A 13,372-nucleotide genomic window follows, 5' to 3' on the forward strand; every position below is an offset into this window, starting at 1 on the left:
ATCACCCATCATCCCTGTGTATCAGAGTTCTTCCACTCGGGGCTTTGGGTGCCTTGTTGGGCAACTTGGAATATTTTTCTTCTTTTGCTCTAAATTATTACATAAAATAACTCAAAACTTGAATTGTAATGGACCGTAAAGTGGACCTCTAATGCTTTTCCTTATTTTATGTCATATACTTGATGTACAGTCAGTTTGTTGATGCTCATATTTAACACAGGAAAGCTTGGTAATGAGGTCTGCAAATATACAAGTAATTAAAATGTTTTGTTTTTCTTTTACTGCACTTTTTAAACATTGCTGCCAAGTTCTTTAATGATCGTCTGACCAATCACAGACATGGATAAATGCAATGTTACAAAGGAAGGGCAAATATGAAAGTAGTGCTGAACAGTAGTCGAGTAAAAGCACTGAATAAATGAATGTATGCATGCGGGGTAAAAGCTACTATATCAGTAAAGTTTAGCCTTTTTGAAGGCTGGAAAGAAAGCCTATCCTCCTGTGTCTATCATTGGGACAGAGGAGGATCTAATGGCTCAGTGTGAGTCGATAACTGGTGTTTATTGGTTTGAAAGAGGGAAAATAAAAACCAGATTTAACTGTACTCTATATTCAGATTTAGTATAAATCCTCAAGTAAAATCATTAGCTCTGTTTTAGAACCGGATATTAATGCTTGTAAAACAATAAAATTGTAAAATCATTTGCAGTCAACAAGAAAAAAAGACGCTCAGATTTAATGATCCTTTCAAGCCAGAGTTCAATCTGAACACTCAATTTAAAACTTTAAAAATATTTAAAACAAAGCATTTTCAGGCAGTTTTTCTTTATTTTTCTGCTCTGCTTGGCTATGCATTAAGTGAGAAAATAAAAAAAAAATATACCTATATGGGAATTACAGCACAGAAGCTCCGCCCACTGGCAGATGGGATCTTCCTGGGTCCTGCAGGTTTTAGATGTGTCCTTGATCCAAAGCAGCTGATTTAAATGGCTAAATGACCTCCTCAACATGTCTTGAAGTTCTCCAGATGCCTAGTAATGAACTAATCATTTGATTCAGGTGTGCTGACCCAGGATGAGATCTAAAACCTGCAGGACACTGGCCCTTGAGGCCTGGAGTTCCCCACGCTTGGTTTAAGCGTTGCAGCCAATCAGACGAAAGTTAGGAAGGAGCTAAAATGACTTGCTTCAGAACTGCTGCTGTAGAGAGTCCATGATTGAAAAATGACAATATGGAAATAAAGATAATGGGTCCTCTTTAAAAAATAAAAAGTGTATTTTTGACTGTGGTGCATTTAAAACGCCTCAAAATCTTAACACGAGTGGAAGAATGAAAACATTCTCAGTTTCTGGTTGTGTTGTTTGTGTTCACGCACAGCTGGTTAGATTTGCCTTAAACGCCTGTTTAATGCATCACAATTTGCTAGCATGGCTGTGACCAATAAAGTCTTCAGTTTAAAGGGTCAGTTCACCCCAAAGCCTCACCCACAAAAGCCATTATAATTATTACACACAATTGTCACGTTTAATGGTGTTTATGAATATTTGCAATTTGTTCCTCGGAAAAACAGAAATTTCTGTAAAGCAATATTAATTTTGTTGTAAACCACCTGAAATGAATGAAGATCTTTTTTTCTCAGATACTCAATAATAAGTTTTGTTTTTGTGAGATTTGAGTGAGCAAACCCTTTAAAAGCTGCAAGTTCAAAGTTTATAAATTAGCATAAAATGAAAAATGGTTTTCAGATCTTATTTCTTTTTAGTACTTTATGAAGTTTAGAAGGAAACTCAGTTTTAACACTTGTCTGTACAAAAAAGAGCGGTGAGTAAATGATCTCTTTCTGCGTGTTCATTTTTCCTCCTTTCCCTCTCCACATTTCTGTTCTTCTCCTCATCCCACCCTCCTTCATCGCTTTGTTTTGTTCTCTTGGTCCCTCCCTACAGAGGATGACGACCTCGCGCAGTACCTTGACCACCTGTTGGCCCACTCTGCCCCCAAGAAGCCCAAGCGTCCGGTGGGAGGTCTCAGCAGATTCAAGGCTGCGGCCACCAAAACCAAAGAGATGGTGACTCTGATGAACAAAGCTCAGGACCTCAACATACAAAGTGAGTCGGCGCTTCGTCTCCGACTGACAAACTCGACTAAATCACAAATTTAATAATAAAACGTTGTTTTCTATTTTTCCCCCTCAGATGTCAACATGTACCTGCCGAGCAAATTGTTTCGTTCTCCTCAGCCGACGCTCAACCTGAATCTTACAGACTCTCCTGCATCACCAGACGTTCAGGTTCTTCTTCCTTTCTTTCTTTTCTCTCCTCTGATGTCAGCTCTTTGCTCACTTGCAGACTCCTCGGTCTCTCTGTGTTTTCACTCCAGGGTCCTGAGGCAGGGGTCACAACACAGAGTGGCATTCCCAGAGATGCCAGCGGAGCCATCGACTACAACGCTTTGGCCCAGCTGCTGAAAGACACACAGTCTCTGCAGGACCAGGCTGATATACTTCACATCCTCTACAAAGACAAGTGAGAAACATGAGGCTGGGTGTGTTTGACATCACCATGATTTTTATTAAAACAGATATGAAACACAACGAAGGTGATGCGAAAAAGCAGGAACTGCAGCAAACTTAATTTTGGTATTAAAATATTAAAGCCTCAGTCACAAAAGCCTAGAGACTCGTCAGCTACCCCCGGCAACCACTGGTTGCTAGGGAAGCGTGTATTCCCAGACACCGGCAGCCCAGCAGTTGATGGATGTTTACAGAATAGAAGGATTAAAACAAAACTGTCTATTTCAATATCTCCTCGTAAATGTGAAAAACCAGGTTAAAGCCCAACATTTACATTTTTTCCTTTTGAATGATTGTGATTTAGTAATGGTGACACGCTCACTTACAGCTCATTGGAAGACTCTAAAGATTTACAAGAAACAATGAACTAAAGTCTAAAGGTCATCGGCTGACTGGCCAACTTGTAGCGCTCTGTATTTTTAGCTGTGCTGAGCGGAGGTCGCCGCCTTGACGTGGAAGCAAAATAGTGCAGTTTGTTTACTTTTTGTTTTCTTTGTGTTTTACACATAAAAAAAACTGTTTAATAAATAATTTTTAGTCATAGTTTTGACAGATATTTACAGACAGTGAAGTCTTGTTGTTGCTTGGCTGGCTTGTTTCTGTGTACGGCTGCGTCTTTGGCTGGCTTATTTTGTGCTGCATCATGCAAACAGTCAACCAATCAAGCTAGCTCATCAGTGTGAGTCTCAGGATCTGGAAGAAGTATCTGAACTTGACTCCACAGTTGAGTCATTAAGCGCTCCTGATTCAGACTGTGCTGCTGTGACATGTCAAAACGGCGTTGAAAAGAATGAAAAGCCCTTGCTGTCTTTCCTTTGTCAGGGGTATGGACTGGGACACGGGTGTGCATGGTAAAGGCTCCACTGTGAGGTCTCTGCTGACTGATCTTTATGAGAAGGCAGGTGAACTGAAACACTGGGGTCTCATCAGGATGATCTCTGGCATGCTGAGGAAGAAGGTGGAGGAGCTCGACTCGGTACGGTGCAGCTATAGATAACAGGGCAGCGTACAGAAGCTGTGTGGTCAGGTGTGACGTTACTAGTGAATCTTCTGTTTTAGCCATGATTATGAAAAAAGTCCTGAAGCTACAGTTTTAAGTAAAGTAAAAAATAATGTAAAACTAAAATCTATATGAACAACTGGTGGGTTCATTGTTCATTATTGGCACAGATTTGAACTCTACGTGTGCCTTTAAATCTTCAGTCATTCATCTCTTACCTTCACATGTAGCGAGTCACAGAGTCCGAAAAGCTTGAAATGAGTTGACCACAGTTTGTGGTTAAATTAAAAACTTCTAAGAAGGTTTAAAGAAAAGCTCCTGAAGTTGGAGTGAAATACCTCTGAAATGCCAACCCTCTGCTATCAGTTGACTCCATGCTGCATTAGATCTCCCACCAGCAAGCCCTTAACTTTTCCTGCTCTTTCCTAATTGGTTGTGGTCTCTCTCGGTAGGCCTGCTCTGATTTGCTGGCCCACCAGAAGCACCTGACGATCGGACTCCCTCCTGAGCCGAGAGAGAAAACCATCACGGCTCCGATACCGCCGGACCAGCTGGCGAATCTTATCGACGAGGCCAGTGAAAACAACATCAGTGTTGCCATTCTCACACAGGTGAGTTACCTCCTCCACAATCATGTGTTTAAAACCTTCTCCTCTCTCTGTCCTTCATCCTTTAAATGTCTTTCCACCAGGAGATCATGGTGTACCTGGCTATGAGCATCAGGACTCAGCCCGGGCTGTTCAGCGAGATGTTCAGGCTGAGAATCGGTCTCATCATCCAGGTGATGGCCACCGAGCTGGCTCAGTCACTCGGCTGCTCAGGTAAGACGGGAAGGTGGTTTAAAGCTGGGCTTTAAGAAGTAAATTACTCAAGTTTGTTACTAAAAATCCATGTCTCTCATTGTGACTTTATGCCTATAGTGGAGTAACAAACCAAAGATCACATTCAGCCTAAATGTTACAAACCATGTATTTGTAAATTGAACAAGGATGAACTACGTGTTGGCTTTTAACAGAACTGCTAATTTACAACTGTAGCCCCGGGACATAAAAGCACATATATACAACAAAACACCCCAAACGTATCCAAGCAGTGCATCATCAACATTCTGTAAACACAGTCACAGATCTTATTAAACTGATTAATTTGTTGATGCGAGTTAAATGTGAAATATTGCCTCCAATCGTAAAATGTTTTCCTTGGCTTTCCCTCCAAATAGTTTCTTTGGCCTCTTTGGCTTGATGTAAGGCTAAGAAAAGAAATGTGTGGGAAATGAAATCTTAATGAAGTCTTCTTTCACTCTTGTAAACTTTATCTTCAAGGTTTTTGTTGTAATGTATTAACCAAGTTATGTGTTCAGCATAAGTTACCATGGTGATTTAGCCAGATAAGAGTCTGTTTCATGGGAAGAGAAACTCTGACTTAAAGCTCCACAGTAATCTTTCTTCATAGTACGGGCTTCAGGTGTCATGTTTGTCTTTGCGTTTGTGAAAACAGGAGAGGAGGCCACAGAGACCCTGATGAGTCTGAGTCCGTCTGAACTGAAGAACTTGCTCCATCACATCCTCAGCGGGAAGGAGTTTGGAGTGGAGCGCAGTGGTGAGACCTCTTACCTCATGTAACACGAGAACCAGTCATATGCTGCAACTCTGACGCAGTCACTGCTGCTTCATCTGCAATGACGGTGAAGCTTTCTGATTGGGTGGGGCAGTCGTCACATGAAAAGAGAAATCTTTTGACAAGAGTGTAGCCAAAGTAATCTGTTTCAATATGCTGTGGAAGAAGGGTGGGCAACAGTTTTTAATAAGTAAGCCACTGACAGGCCTCATATTTCCACAGAGAAACTGTAACATTGCACGCATGATGTTCCACTAACTGCTAGAGAAGACCTCTCTAGATTGTTTATTCTTGTTATTGATATCATTGTCCTAATCTGTTTTCCCAGACTTGATTTTAAACAAAAATCCACACGTTCACCGTTTGACCTTTACTCCCATTTATTTTCTCTCTGTGCCTGTGCTGTTTGTTTCTTCTTCCTCAACCCTCCACACAGTTCGGGAGATGGATGCCGGCGTCAGTCCTGCCATCTCGATCCATCATCTCGGGAATGTGGGAGCCACTAAAAGCGAGAGAGCCGGCATCAGCAAACTGAAGAGCGACATGAAAATGGTAGGATGCCATGACTGTGAGGTTACAGTTACCTTGCTCCACATAGGAAGCTCATCTTAAAGCGCTTCTTCAGACACACACACTGTGTCAACTTTAACATTTGACTGTCATGAAACGAGTAGACTCAGCAGCCCATTAAACAGAGATGGAGATGGAGGCAGGAGAGGCTCTTATTTTGAAATTGTTGAGCTTTTTTGGCAAACTCGACTTTTGTGTTTTTGCAGCTGGAGCAAAGGTTGTCTTTGACGGATCTGAACAAGGTGATGTTAATGATTTAAATGAGGTGCTAATTCACCTGGAAGAGGGTGCTGGTGGGACATGAAGTAATTCATAGAGAGCTGAAAGCATGTGCTGAAGGAGAGCGGTGGCTCGTTGATGGGAAATTGTCGGCTTTAAGATCGAGACTATTGATCGATTTGAATCATTATGTCTGTTAGAACAGCTCAGTCGTTCATTCACGACCTGGTCCTTGTGTTGCAGGTGGATCGCAGGTTATCCATGATGGACACACTTAAGGTGATGATCACATGAAAGAATATTACCTATTACAGTGATGACATCTGTTCATTTGTTGTTGTTGTTTTATTTTTGTTTTTTTACCTGTAGCTGTTAATTCACCTTCTGTGTAAACCTCACCGATCGATCAGATCAACAGATCGATCATTAGGGAGGCTGTTCATTTGTAAAACTCAAGGCCTGCTTATTTGCTCCAGAGCTTTCAGCTGCGTTCCTCAGACTTCATCATGATGAAGGTTTTAGATGAGTTTTGTCAACATTTTGGAGAGTAGCTAACAAAACATCCTTAAGTCAAAAGAAACTTATGGCTATTTTGTTTTGTTTTTTTGGGTTAGACAAAAATTATATATTTTTTTTTTTACCATGATTCTTAAATTGTAGTGTACACATAATGACACCAGTCTTGATGAATGTTATTTTATTTTTTGAACATGCATTATTTTCCTTAAGATAACCTAAAATACATCAGTCATTTAACTGTAAACTTTATAGGCTATCAGATAAGGTGTGTGTGTGTGTGTGTGTGTGTGTATCGAGAGAGAGAGATTTTTTTATTTTATTTCCCACTATAGAGCATCTCATAAAACAAAAAATGAATAATGGGGACCCCATAGTAGAAATAAACTTTAAATAGACTTTGAAATGGTTTCAGTGGTTGGGCTGTGCATGAGTTCAGATGGGGCTGCAGTTAACCCATGAGGGGAGATGAGTTTGATATCACTATTCCTTAATGTAGATGCTTTAAAACTGAGGGTGTGTACTGCAAACTTGTTACACCAGAACTTTTTGGTAATAAAATGATTCAAACTATTGATCTGTGGATCGGGTCCCCTGAGTCACCTGCTATAATTGTGTCCATTTTGGGTGACTTCTTCCTGCCGTTATTTGTGTATCTGTTAAACCACCAGCAGGTGTTAACCTCACAGAATGACCCTTATCACAAACTTCTATTAATTCTCATCCTTAATCTGTAGATGAGATTTGCAACGTCGCTGTATTATGTTAGCCTGAATTATATCACTCAACTACCCTAAATTCACTGACCCTCCATATATTTGTATTTAAAGTTGATTTAAACACTGTATAAACGCTCCCGGAGGATAAAGACTGTGAGAGAGAGTTGAAAGCTCTGGAACAACAAGCTGTGATGGTTCAGGCAGCCGCTGTAATTCTGCTCGTGATGATGATGATGATTTCATGGGTATTGAGGAGGAAGATTTGAATGTGCTTTTGGCTTTGCTGTGGAAGAGCAAGCTGGGGTTGCAGATTTAAAAACTGGCCTTTGTTTAATGTGTTTTTGTCTATTACAGACAGACCGCAGCGTGTCTTTGACCGACTCAGTTGAGGTGACGATGATAAAGAAAGTGTGAGGAAGATTTAGAAATTGTAATTTTCAGTTCACACTTCATTCAAATGAAGTGGAGCTGTAGGTCGTTTCTGATCAAACTGAATCAAACCTTGGCTGGTTATTATCATTGTCGTCATGTTGACTACAAACCTGAACTTCCGTGGCTGTATCGCTCACAGCTGTGTGAGTCTGTTATATTGAATCCTTTACTCTGATCAGGCCACGCCCATCTTAAAACTCAACCTTTACTTTGAGCTCAACTACACCTGGAATTATACTATGATACAAAGTTAGCAACCTCTGTCCCCGTGTGATCAAGTCAATTCCTACCGTAATGCTTAAAAACCAAATCAGACTCACAGGGTGAAAACGATACCAGCCACACTCTTATGAGGGGTAATGATGGTGGTGTGGGTGATTCGACCCGTCTCTCATGGAATCTGAATGGAAAACGTTTCGGCAGAAGTTAAATTAAAGCCTCCATCTGTGATCTTCTCTTCCTTTCAGCTCGACCAATCTGTGACGTCCACCCTGAAGGTGACGGTGATAACGACATTAAAGTCTGATAACTGAGCATTCAGGGTGGTTTGAGTGATTAACACTCTAATGTGTGGCTGCTCAACAAGTAAACTGCATTGCAATTGTAATCATCTAAGCAGCTAACCACAGCTTCAGATACTGATTTGCCAATAATTGTTAATCAGTAATAATTATTGTTGATTAATCAATAATTGTGATTATTATTATTATTATTAACCAATGCTTCTCTGACCAATCAGAGTTGACTGTAAATTAAATTTTACTCCATTTAAAACAAGAAAAAGAAAAGTTATGTTAATTAAGCTGAATTATTTATAGTAAGCTTTGTAGGAAAATGTCACAGTTGTCGATTCTGTAAAACCTCAAATATTTGGAGCCCACAGGTCCGTCTCGTGAGTAAGATCTCGCCGATCTTTAACCAGCTGTTACAGTATGATGCAGATTGGGTGGAGCTGTGCTGTGATTCGTGGTTTTCTAACAGAATTTCTCCCACTTGACGCCCTGGTTTTATTCATGCTTGCTGGCTTTTACCGATCCTTAATTCTTCAGTTATTTTCAAGTCAGTTTTTTTTGTTTGTTTGTTTGTTTGCTTTCTTTTTCCTTTCTCCTCTTTTATGTTTTATTCTCTGCCTCTCAGGGCATGCAGTCACCGGACGTAGAAAGCATCGAGTCTGGGGTAAAGTTTAGCCTTATTCTCCCGCTTTTTGTTTTTACTTAGTGTTTTTGTTTGTTTGTTTTCTTCTGTTTTCCTGTAGTGGCCCTCTAACATGAGCCACTGCATCAGATGTGGATTAGCAGTCAGCTGGTGTCACTGTGCCTCAAAACAAGAAGAGGGCGCTGTTCTTCCAGAATAGACGCAGTTACAGCGAGTGACTCCGCTTTTCTCTTCCCATCTGTTCAGAGGTTCCGGCTGCCGTCCATGGAATCCTTCGACATCCCGGACAAGATTCCGGTTGCTAAGGATACCAGACACGGCCAGTGGCTGCGTAGGAGGCGTCTGGACGGGGCGCTGAACCGAGTGCCCGTCGGCTTTTACCAGAAAGTCTGGAAGATCCTGCAGAAGGTGAGTTATGACTCAGATGCATATTTACTCATGAGTGTGTTTTTTAATGTTATTCACTTCTTGGATTAACTGGTAAACATTTGCATTCCACATTTTAAACCTGTCGTATAATTATTGTTTCCTGTTGTGAGCCTTCATGTGGTTAAATTTAAAACATCTTTAACGTAAAGTGACAAGACGAGATGAACCAAAAGTTTCTGTCACACTTGGACTTGTGTGGTAGTTGTGGTGATACTGATGTGCTTCTTGCAGTGCCACGGTCTGTCCATAGAGGGCTTTGTTCTTCCATCTTCAACCACCAGAGAGGTGATGTCTGATTACACACTTCACATGAAACTGAGAGAGAAATTTTACTGCTTTAGTATTTTCTATTTTTTTTTTTTTTTTTTAAACCTGTCTTCTTATCATTTAAATGCTACGTTGGGTATTTGGGAAAAATCTGGGATATTTGCCAAATTACATCAAAATCCTAAAAATCCTTCATTTTTTTTACTGCTACTACACTTTGCATGAAAAACCTTGACTCTATTTAATCCTGATTTTTACCGATACTGAGTAATATATTGTGTCGTTTTGTTAAGACACTAATACTTTGATCGGCAAACATTTGAATGATGTTGCACAATGAATCCTCTTGAAATCTGGAAACGACAGTTAAAAAAGGTGATATTTTTTTTTGCATTTACACTTTAGTTTAAAACCTTCATAAAGCTGTGAATAGAACAAAACAAACAAACTATAACTTTGAATGATAAACTTAAAACAACATAAAAAAAATAGTATTAATAATAAAAATAAGTGAGGAGAAGCTGCATTTAGTGCTTTGTATATTTGCATCAGGGTTATCGCTCCTGTATATTGTGACCACTTATGAAAACCAAAAATATATGTTGAAATATTTTTTCACTTGTTTAAGTTTGAATATATTTAGTTTTAGCTTATTTTTGGTTCATTTTACTTGTACATGTGAGTCTCATTGTAGTTAGCCTACTTATCTCTTCTTCTGCTTACTTCCCCCTCAAAATGTAAGTAAAACTTTCATCAGTCTGCAGTGTTGTCGGTCAGGTCAGCCACAGTCAAACAGCCAAAAGCAAAAACCTCTGTTCTGTTATTTGCTAGTAATTAAGATTGTTTCTACAATTTTATCATTTAAAGTTGTAATTTTTTGTTCCATTGATAGCTATTTAGAGGTTTTAAACTATGCATAAATGCAAGAAAATCACCTTTTTTATCTGTAAAGTTTAAAGAAACTCTCTTTACAGACATATCTATTGTTCATCTGCTCACCAAGATCATTAAAATTAAATTCAAAACTAAAACTAGGTGTGAAAAAACATCCTGGTTAACCAGGAATAAAAACGAAACATTTGATCCAATATTTTACAGTAATAAAAAATAAAATAAAAAACAAAAAGAACTGAAATTATCCAACTAACTGAAACCAAACTTAAAAACTAAACAGAAAAACCTTAAAACTAAATAATTTTACAAACTACGCATAAAATAAAAACTATAACTTTCCACCAGATGACCCCAGGGGAGATAAAGTTCTCTGTCCATGTGGAGACTGTCCTGAACAGAGTCCCTCAGCCCGAGTACCGACAGCTGCTGGTGGAGGCCATCTTGGTCCTCACCATGTTGGCTGACGTGGACATCCAGAGCATCGGCTCTATAATCCACGTGGAGAAGATCGTCCACCTGGCCAACGACATGTTCGACAAGGACCAGGTCAGCAGTCGCTCTAAACTTCCAGCGTCCGTATCCCTGTCATCAGCTAAAGCAGGTTGTTCTTCTTCCATTGTTCTGCAGAGGGACCTTGGTGCAGAGGAGCACATCCTGGAGAGGGATCCGTCCACAGGAATATGCAGGCTGCTGTATGACAGCGCCCCCAGCGGACGCTTCGGGAGCATGACCTACCTCACAAAGGCTGTGGCGGTGTACGTGCAGGACTTCCTGCCCAGCGGCTCGTGTGCCGTACAGTGAGAAGACGAGATGGTGCAACAGTTAGTTGTTATTTTTTTTGGTTTTTTTGTTTGTTTTTTTACTACATAAACTAACGTAACAGCCTCGCTTCGTGTTGTCACCACATGTGTGTTAATGCAGATGATAGATCAAGTTTTACGTGAATATTCGTCGTCTTCAACCATTGCTCGTACCGAAGCAACAGAATGCTGCACAAACTGTAGCAGCCACGTTAGCTAGCCTCGTCTGTTCCTCTTTTCAGGGTGCTGACTTCCTGTGTTTCTTTTATTCTCAGTAATCACCAGCAGTTCCCTACTTTAAGTCTGGCAGTGCGTTCAAATGCCTCGTGTTACTCACCTGAAAAAAGCTGTGATGGAAATCCACAGATATTCACTTCTAATGGCACACGTTAGGAGGAGGAAGCGTAAATGTGAAATTTGAAATCAGCAATTTTGATTAACCCCTTGCCAGAGCTGAAGTATTTTAACTAGTATAAATTCACATCATCCACTAGTTCAAAATTTCTTGTTTCATAAGCTTAAAATTTGTGCACCGTACTTAAACTTTCAGTGTTAATGCAAAATAAACATTGGTCAGATATTTAAATACATTTCCTAAAATATCATAGTTATAGTTATTAGCAAATGTTACTAAAACTGTGGTAAATAATGCATCTTTTTGTTGGGAACGATTTTCAGCTGCGGATTAATGCACATTTGGTTTTCCAGAGGTAGCTCTAGTAAGCTACCCATACCTTCTGATGCACACCCAGTCATTTTGTTCTGAAGGAAATATGACAGAAACTAAGTTTAGACAAGAGAAACGAGGGTCATCCGTAGTAGTTCTCAAAGGGGGGATGAGTTAAAGCAGTTAATTTCCATCCCCTGCTCATTTTTTCATCTATTTATGGGGAAAATGAGCCAAATATACTAATTCACTCTGTGGAAATGAATGTAAATGTATCCCAGCTATAATCAACATGGCCAGAAAATACAGTTTTCCCTTTTTTTTTCTTGCGCTCATCACTACCTTAAACATTTTCACCTCCAACCACTGTTACCTGCGTAACTTAAACATGAAGTTCGTAAATTTCAAATTAATCTTCTAACGTTTCCTAATTTATTACCTCACCTGGTCGCTCAACCTCTAAGACTCACCCGTCTTCGTATTCCTCCAGTCCTGTGTGCTTGTACGGTGTATTACAAATGGAAAGCAAACAAAAAAGTAGTATTTATTTTTTTAGGTCTAAACCGTTAATTGAAGTCAGCTCCTGTAGGTAGGTGTCTTAAAGAGGCCATGATGCCTTAACATGGTTGTATTTTGAGTCTAGAAGTTTGTGTGACTGAAACTTCAGGAGTGCTGTTTTATTTAAAGCTATAAATGAACTGAATTAATTTCTCAGAACGTTTTCTTCAGCATGTAGTGTGTTAATGCGTTTCTTTGCCTTAATCTTCTCATCTGATTGCTGAAACTGTAATTTTGTTTCTGTTTTTAGATTAATTGCAGTTAAACTTGAACACATTTTGTCTGTTGGCTCTTCGATGGTTCATTGTTTACGATATTGACGGCAAATTTGGAATAAATTATTAAGGTTATTGAAGAACATGCCTGATCGTGCCTCCTGTTTAAATGTCCAGTAATCAGCTGACGTCAGTCATTTTGTGGCGTTCCAGCACACTCCACGTGAACTACAGCCGATCGTATCAGAACGAGTATCGATGAGCAAGCCGGTGGTTGACTGATTTTTGTTTTTGAAACTAATTCTGTAATAAAATAATCAAAATCAGTTATGAGTGTTTTTAATCAGTCATGTTACTGAGTAGGTCTTTTTAAACTTTTCAAAGTGCTCTCTCCATCTTACAGTTGCCTGAACTTTCAGGCCTGTTACATGTGCTTTGTTGGTTTAACTTCATATATATGAATATGCTGCTCAAACCAAAAAATAAAGGAACAGGGAAGCAGTAAGGAAGTGTTGAAATTGAAAGGATGCCAAGAAGTTTAGTGGCAATTAAATAACCAAACTGTGAGGGCTGAATTCAAAGACACCTCAAAAAATCAAAGTGTATAAATAACGAGGCAGGCTTAGTCCATTCTTATTAAATGTAATTAGGGGTACTCAGTAGCTTGTATGGTCAACATGCCTATTTGCACCCCTGACAATGTCAGGGAATGCTCCTGAGATGACAGCTGGTATCATGGAGGATT

The 13,372-nt window shown here is 39.7% G+C and overlaps 1 protein-coding gene across 10 annotated transcripts in view; it reads left to right on the plus strand.

Moving 5' to 3' along the window:
• The window catches only part of phka1a (phosphorylase kinase, alpha 1a (muscle)), a 33,345-nt gene extending 20,417 nt beyond the window's left edge, over positions 1 to 12,928 (plus strand). The window contains exons 19-35 of one of the 10 annotated variants that reach the window (XM_085349414.1): positions 1,944 to 2,105; positions 2,193 to 2,287; positions 2,377 to 2,522; positions 3,392 to 3,545; positions 4,022 to 4,180; positions 4,261 to 4,390; positions 5,067 to 5,168; positions 5,623 to 5,738; positions 5,963 to 5,998; positions 6,219 to 6,254; positions 7,565 to 7,600; positions 8,110 to 8,139; positions 8,780 to 8,818; positions 9,044 to 9,205; positions 9,458 to 9,511; positions 10,733 to 10,933; positions 11,015 to 12,928. In XM_085349414.1, coding sequence (XP_085205540.1) covers positions 1,944 to 2,105; positions 2,193 to 2,287; positions 2,377 to 2,522; positions 3,392 to 3,545; positions 4,022 to 4,180; positions 4,261 to 4,390; positions 5,067 to 5,168; positions 5,623 to 5,738; positions 5,963 to 5,998; positions 6,219 to 6,254; positions 7,565 to 7,600; positions 8,110 to 8,139; positions 8,780 to 8,818; positions 9,044 to 9,205; positions 9,458 to 9,511; positions 10,733 to 10,933; positions 11,015 to 11,188 — 1,832 coding nt within the window. In that variant the 3' untranslated portion in view covers positions 11,189 to 12,928. Of the gene's footprint in view, positions 1 to 1,943; positions 2,106 to 2,192; positions 2,288 to 2,376; positions 2,523 to 3,391; positions 3,546 to 4,021; positions 4,181 to 4,260; positions 4,391 to 5,066; positions 5,169 to 5,622; positions 5,739 to 5,962; positions 5,999 to 6,218; positions 6,255 to 7,564; positions 7,621 to 8,109; positions 8,140 to 8,779; positions 8,819 to 9,043; positions 9,206 to 9,457; positions 9,512 to 10,732; positions 10,934 to 11,014 lie in introns of those variants that run through there. The other 9 variants (XM_085349403.1, XM_085349404.1, XM_085349407.1 and 6 more) reach the window with 9 other exon arrangements.
• The last annotated feature ends 444 nt before the right edge of the window (positions 12,929 to 13,372 follow it).

Source organism: Diplotaxodon limnothrissa, linkage group LG3 (genome assembly GCF_057381915.1).
Source record: "Diplotaxodon limnothrissa isolate DT_005_m linkage group LG3, D_limnothrissa_male_GT1.1, whole genome shotgun sequence".
NCBI classification, from domain to species: domain Eukaryota; kingdom Metazoa; phylum Chordata; class Actinopteri; order Cichliformes; family Cichlidae; genus Diplotaxodon; species Diplotaxodon limnothrissa.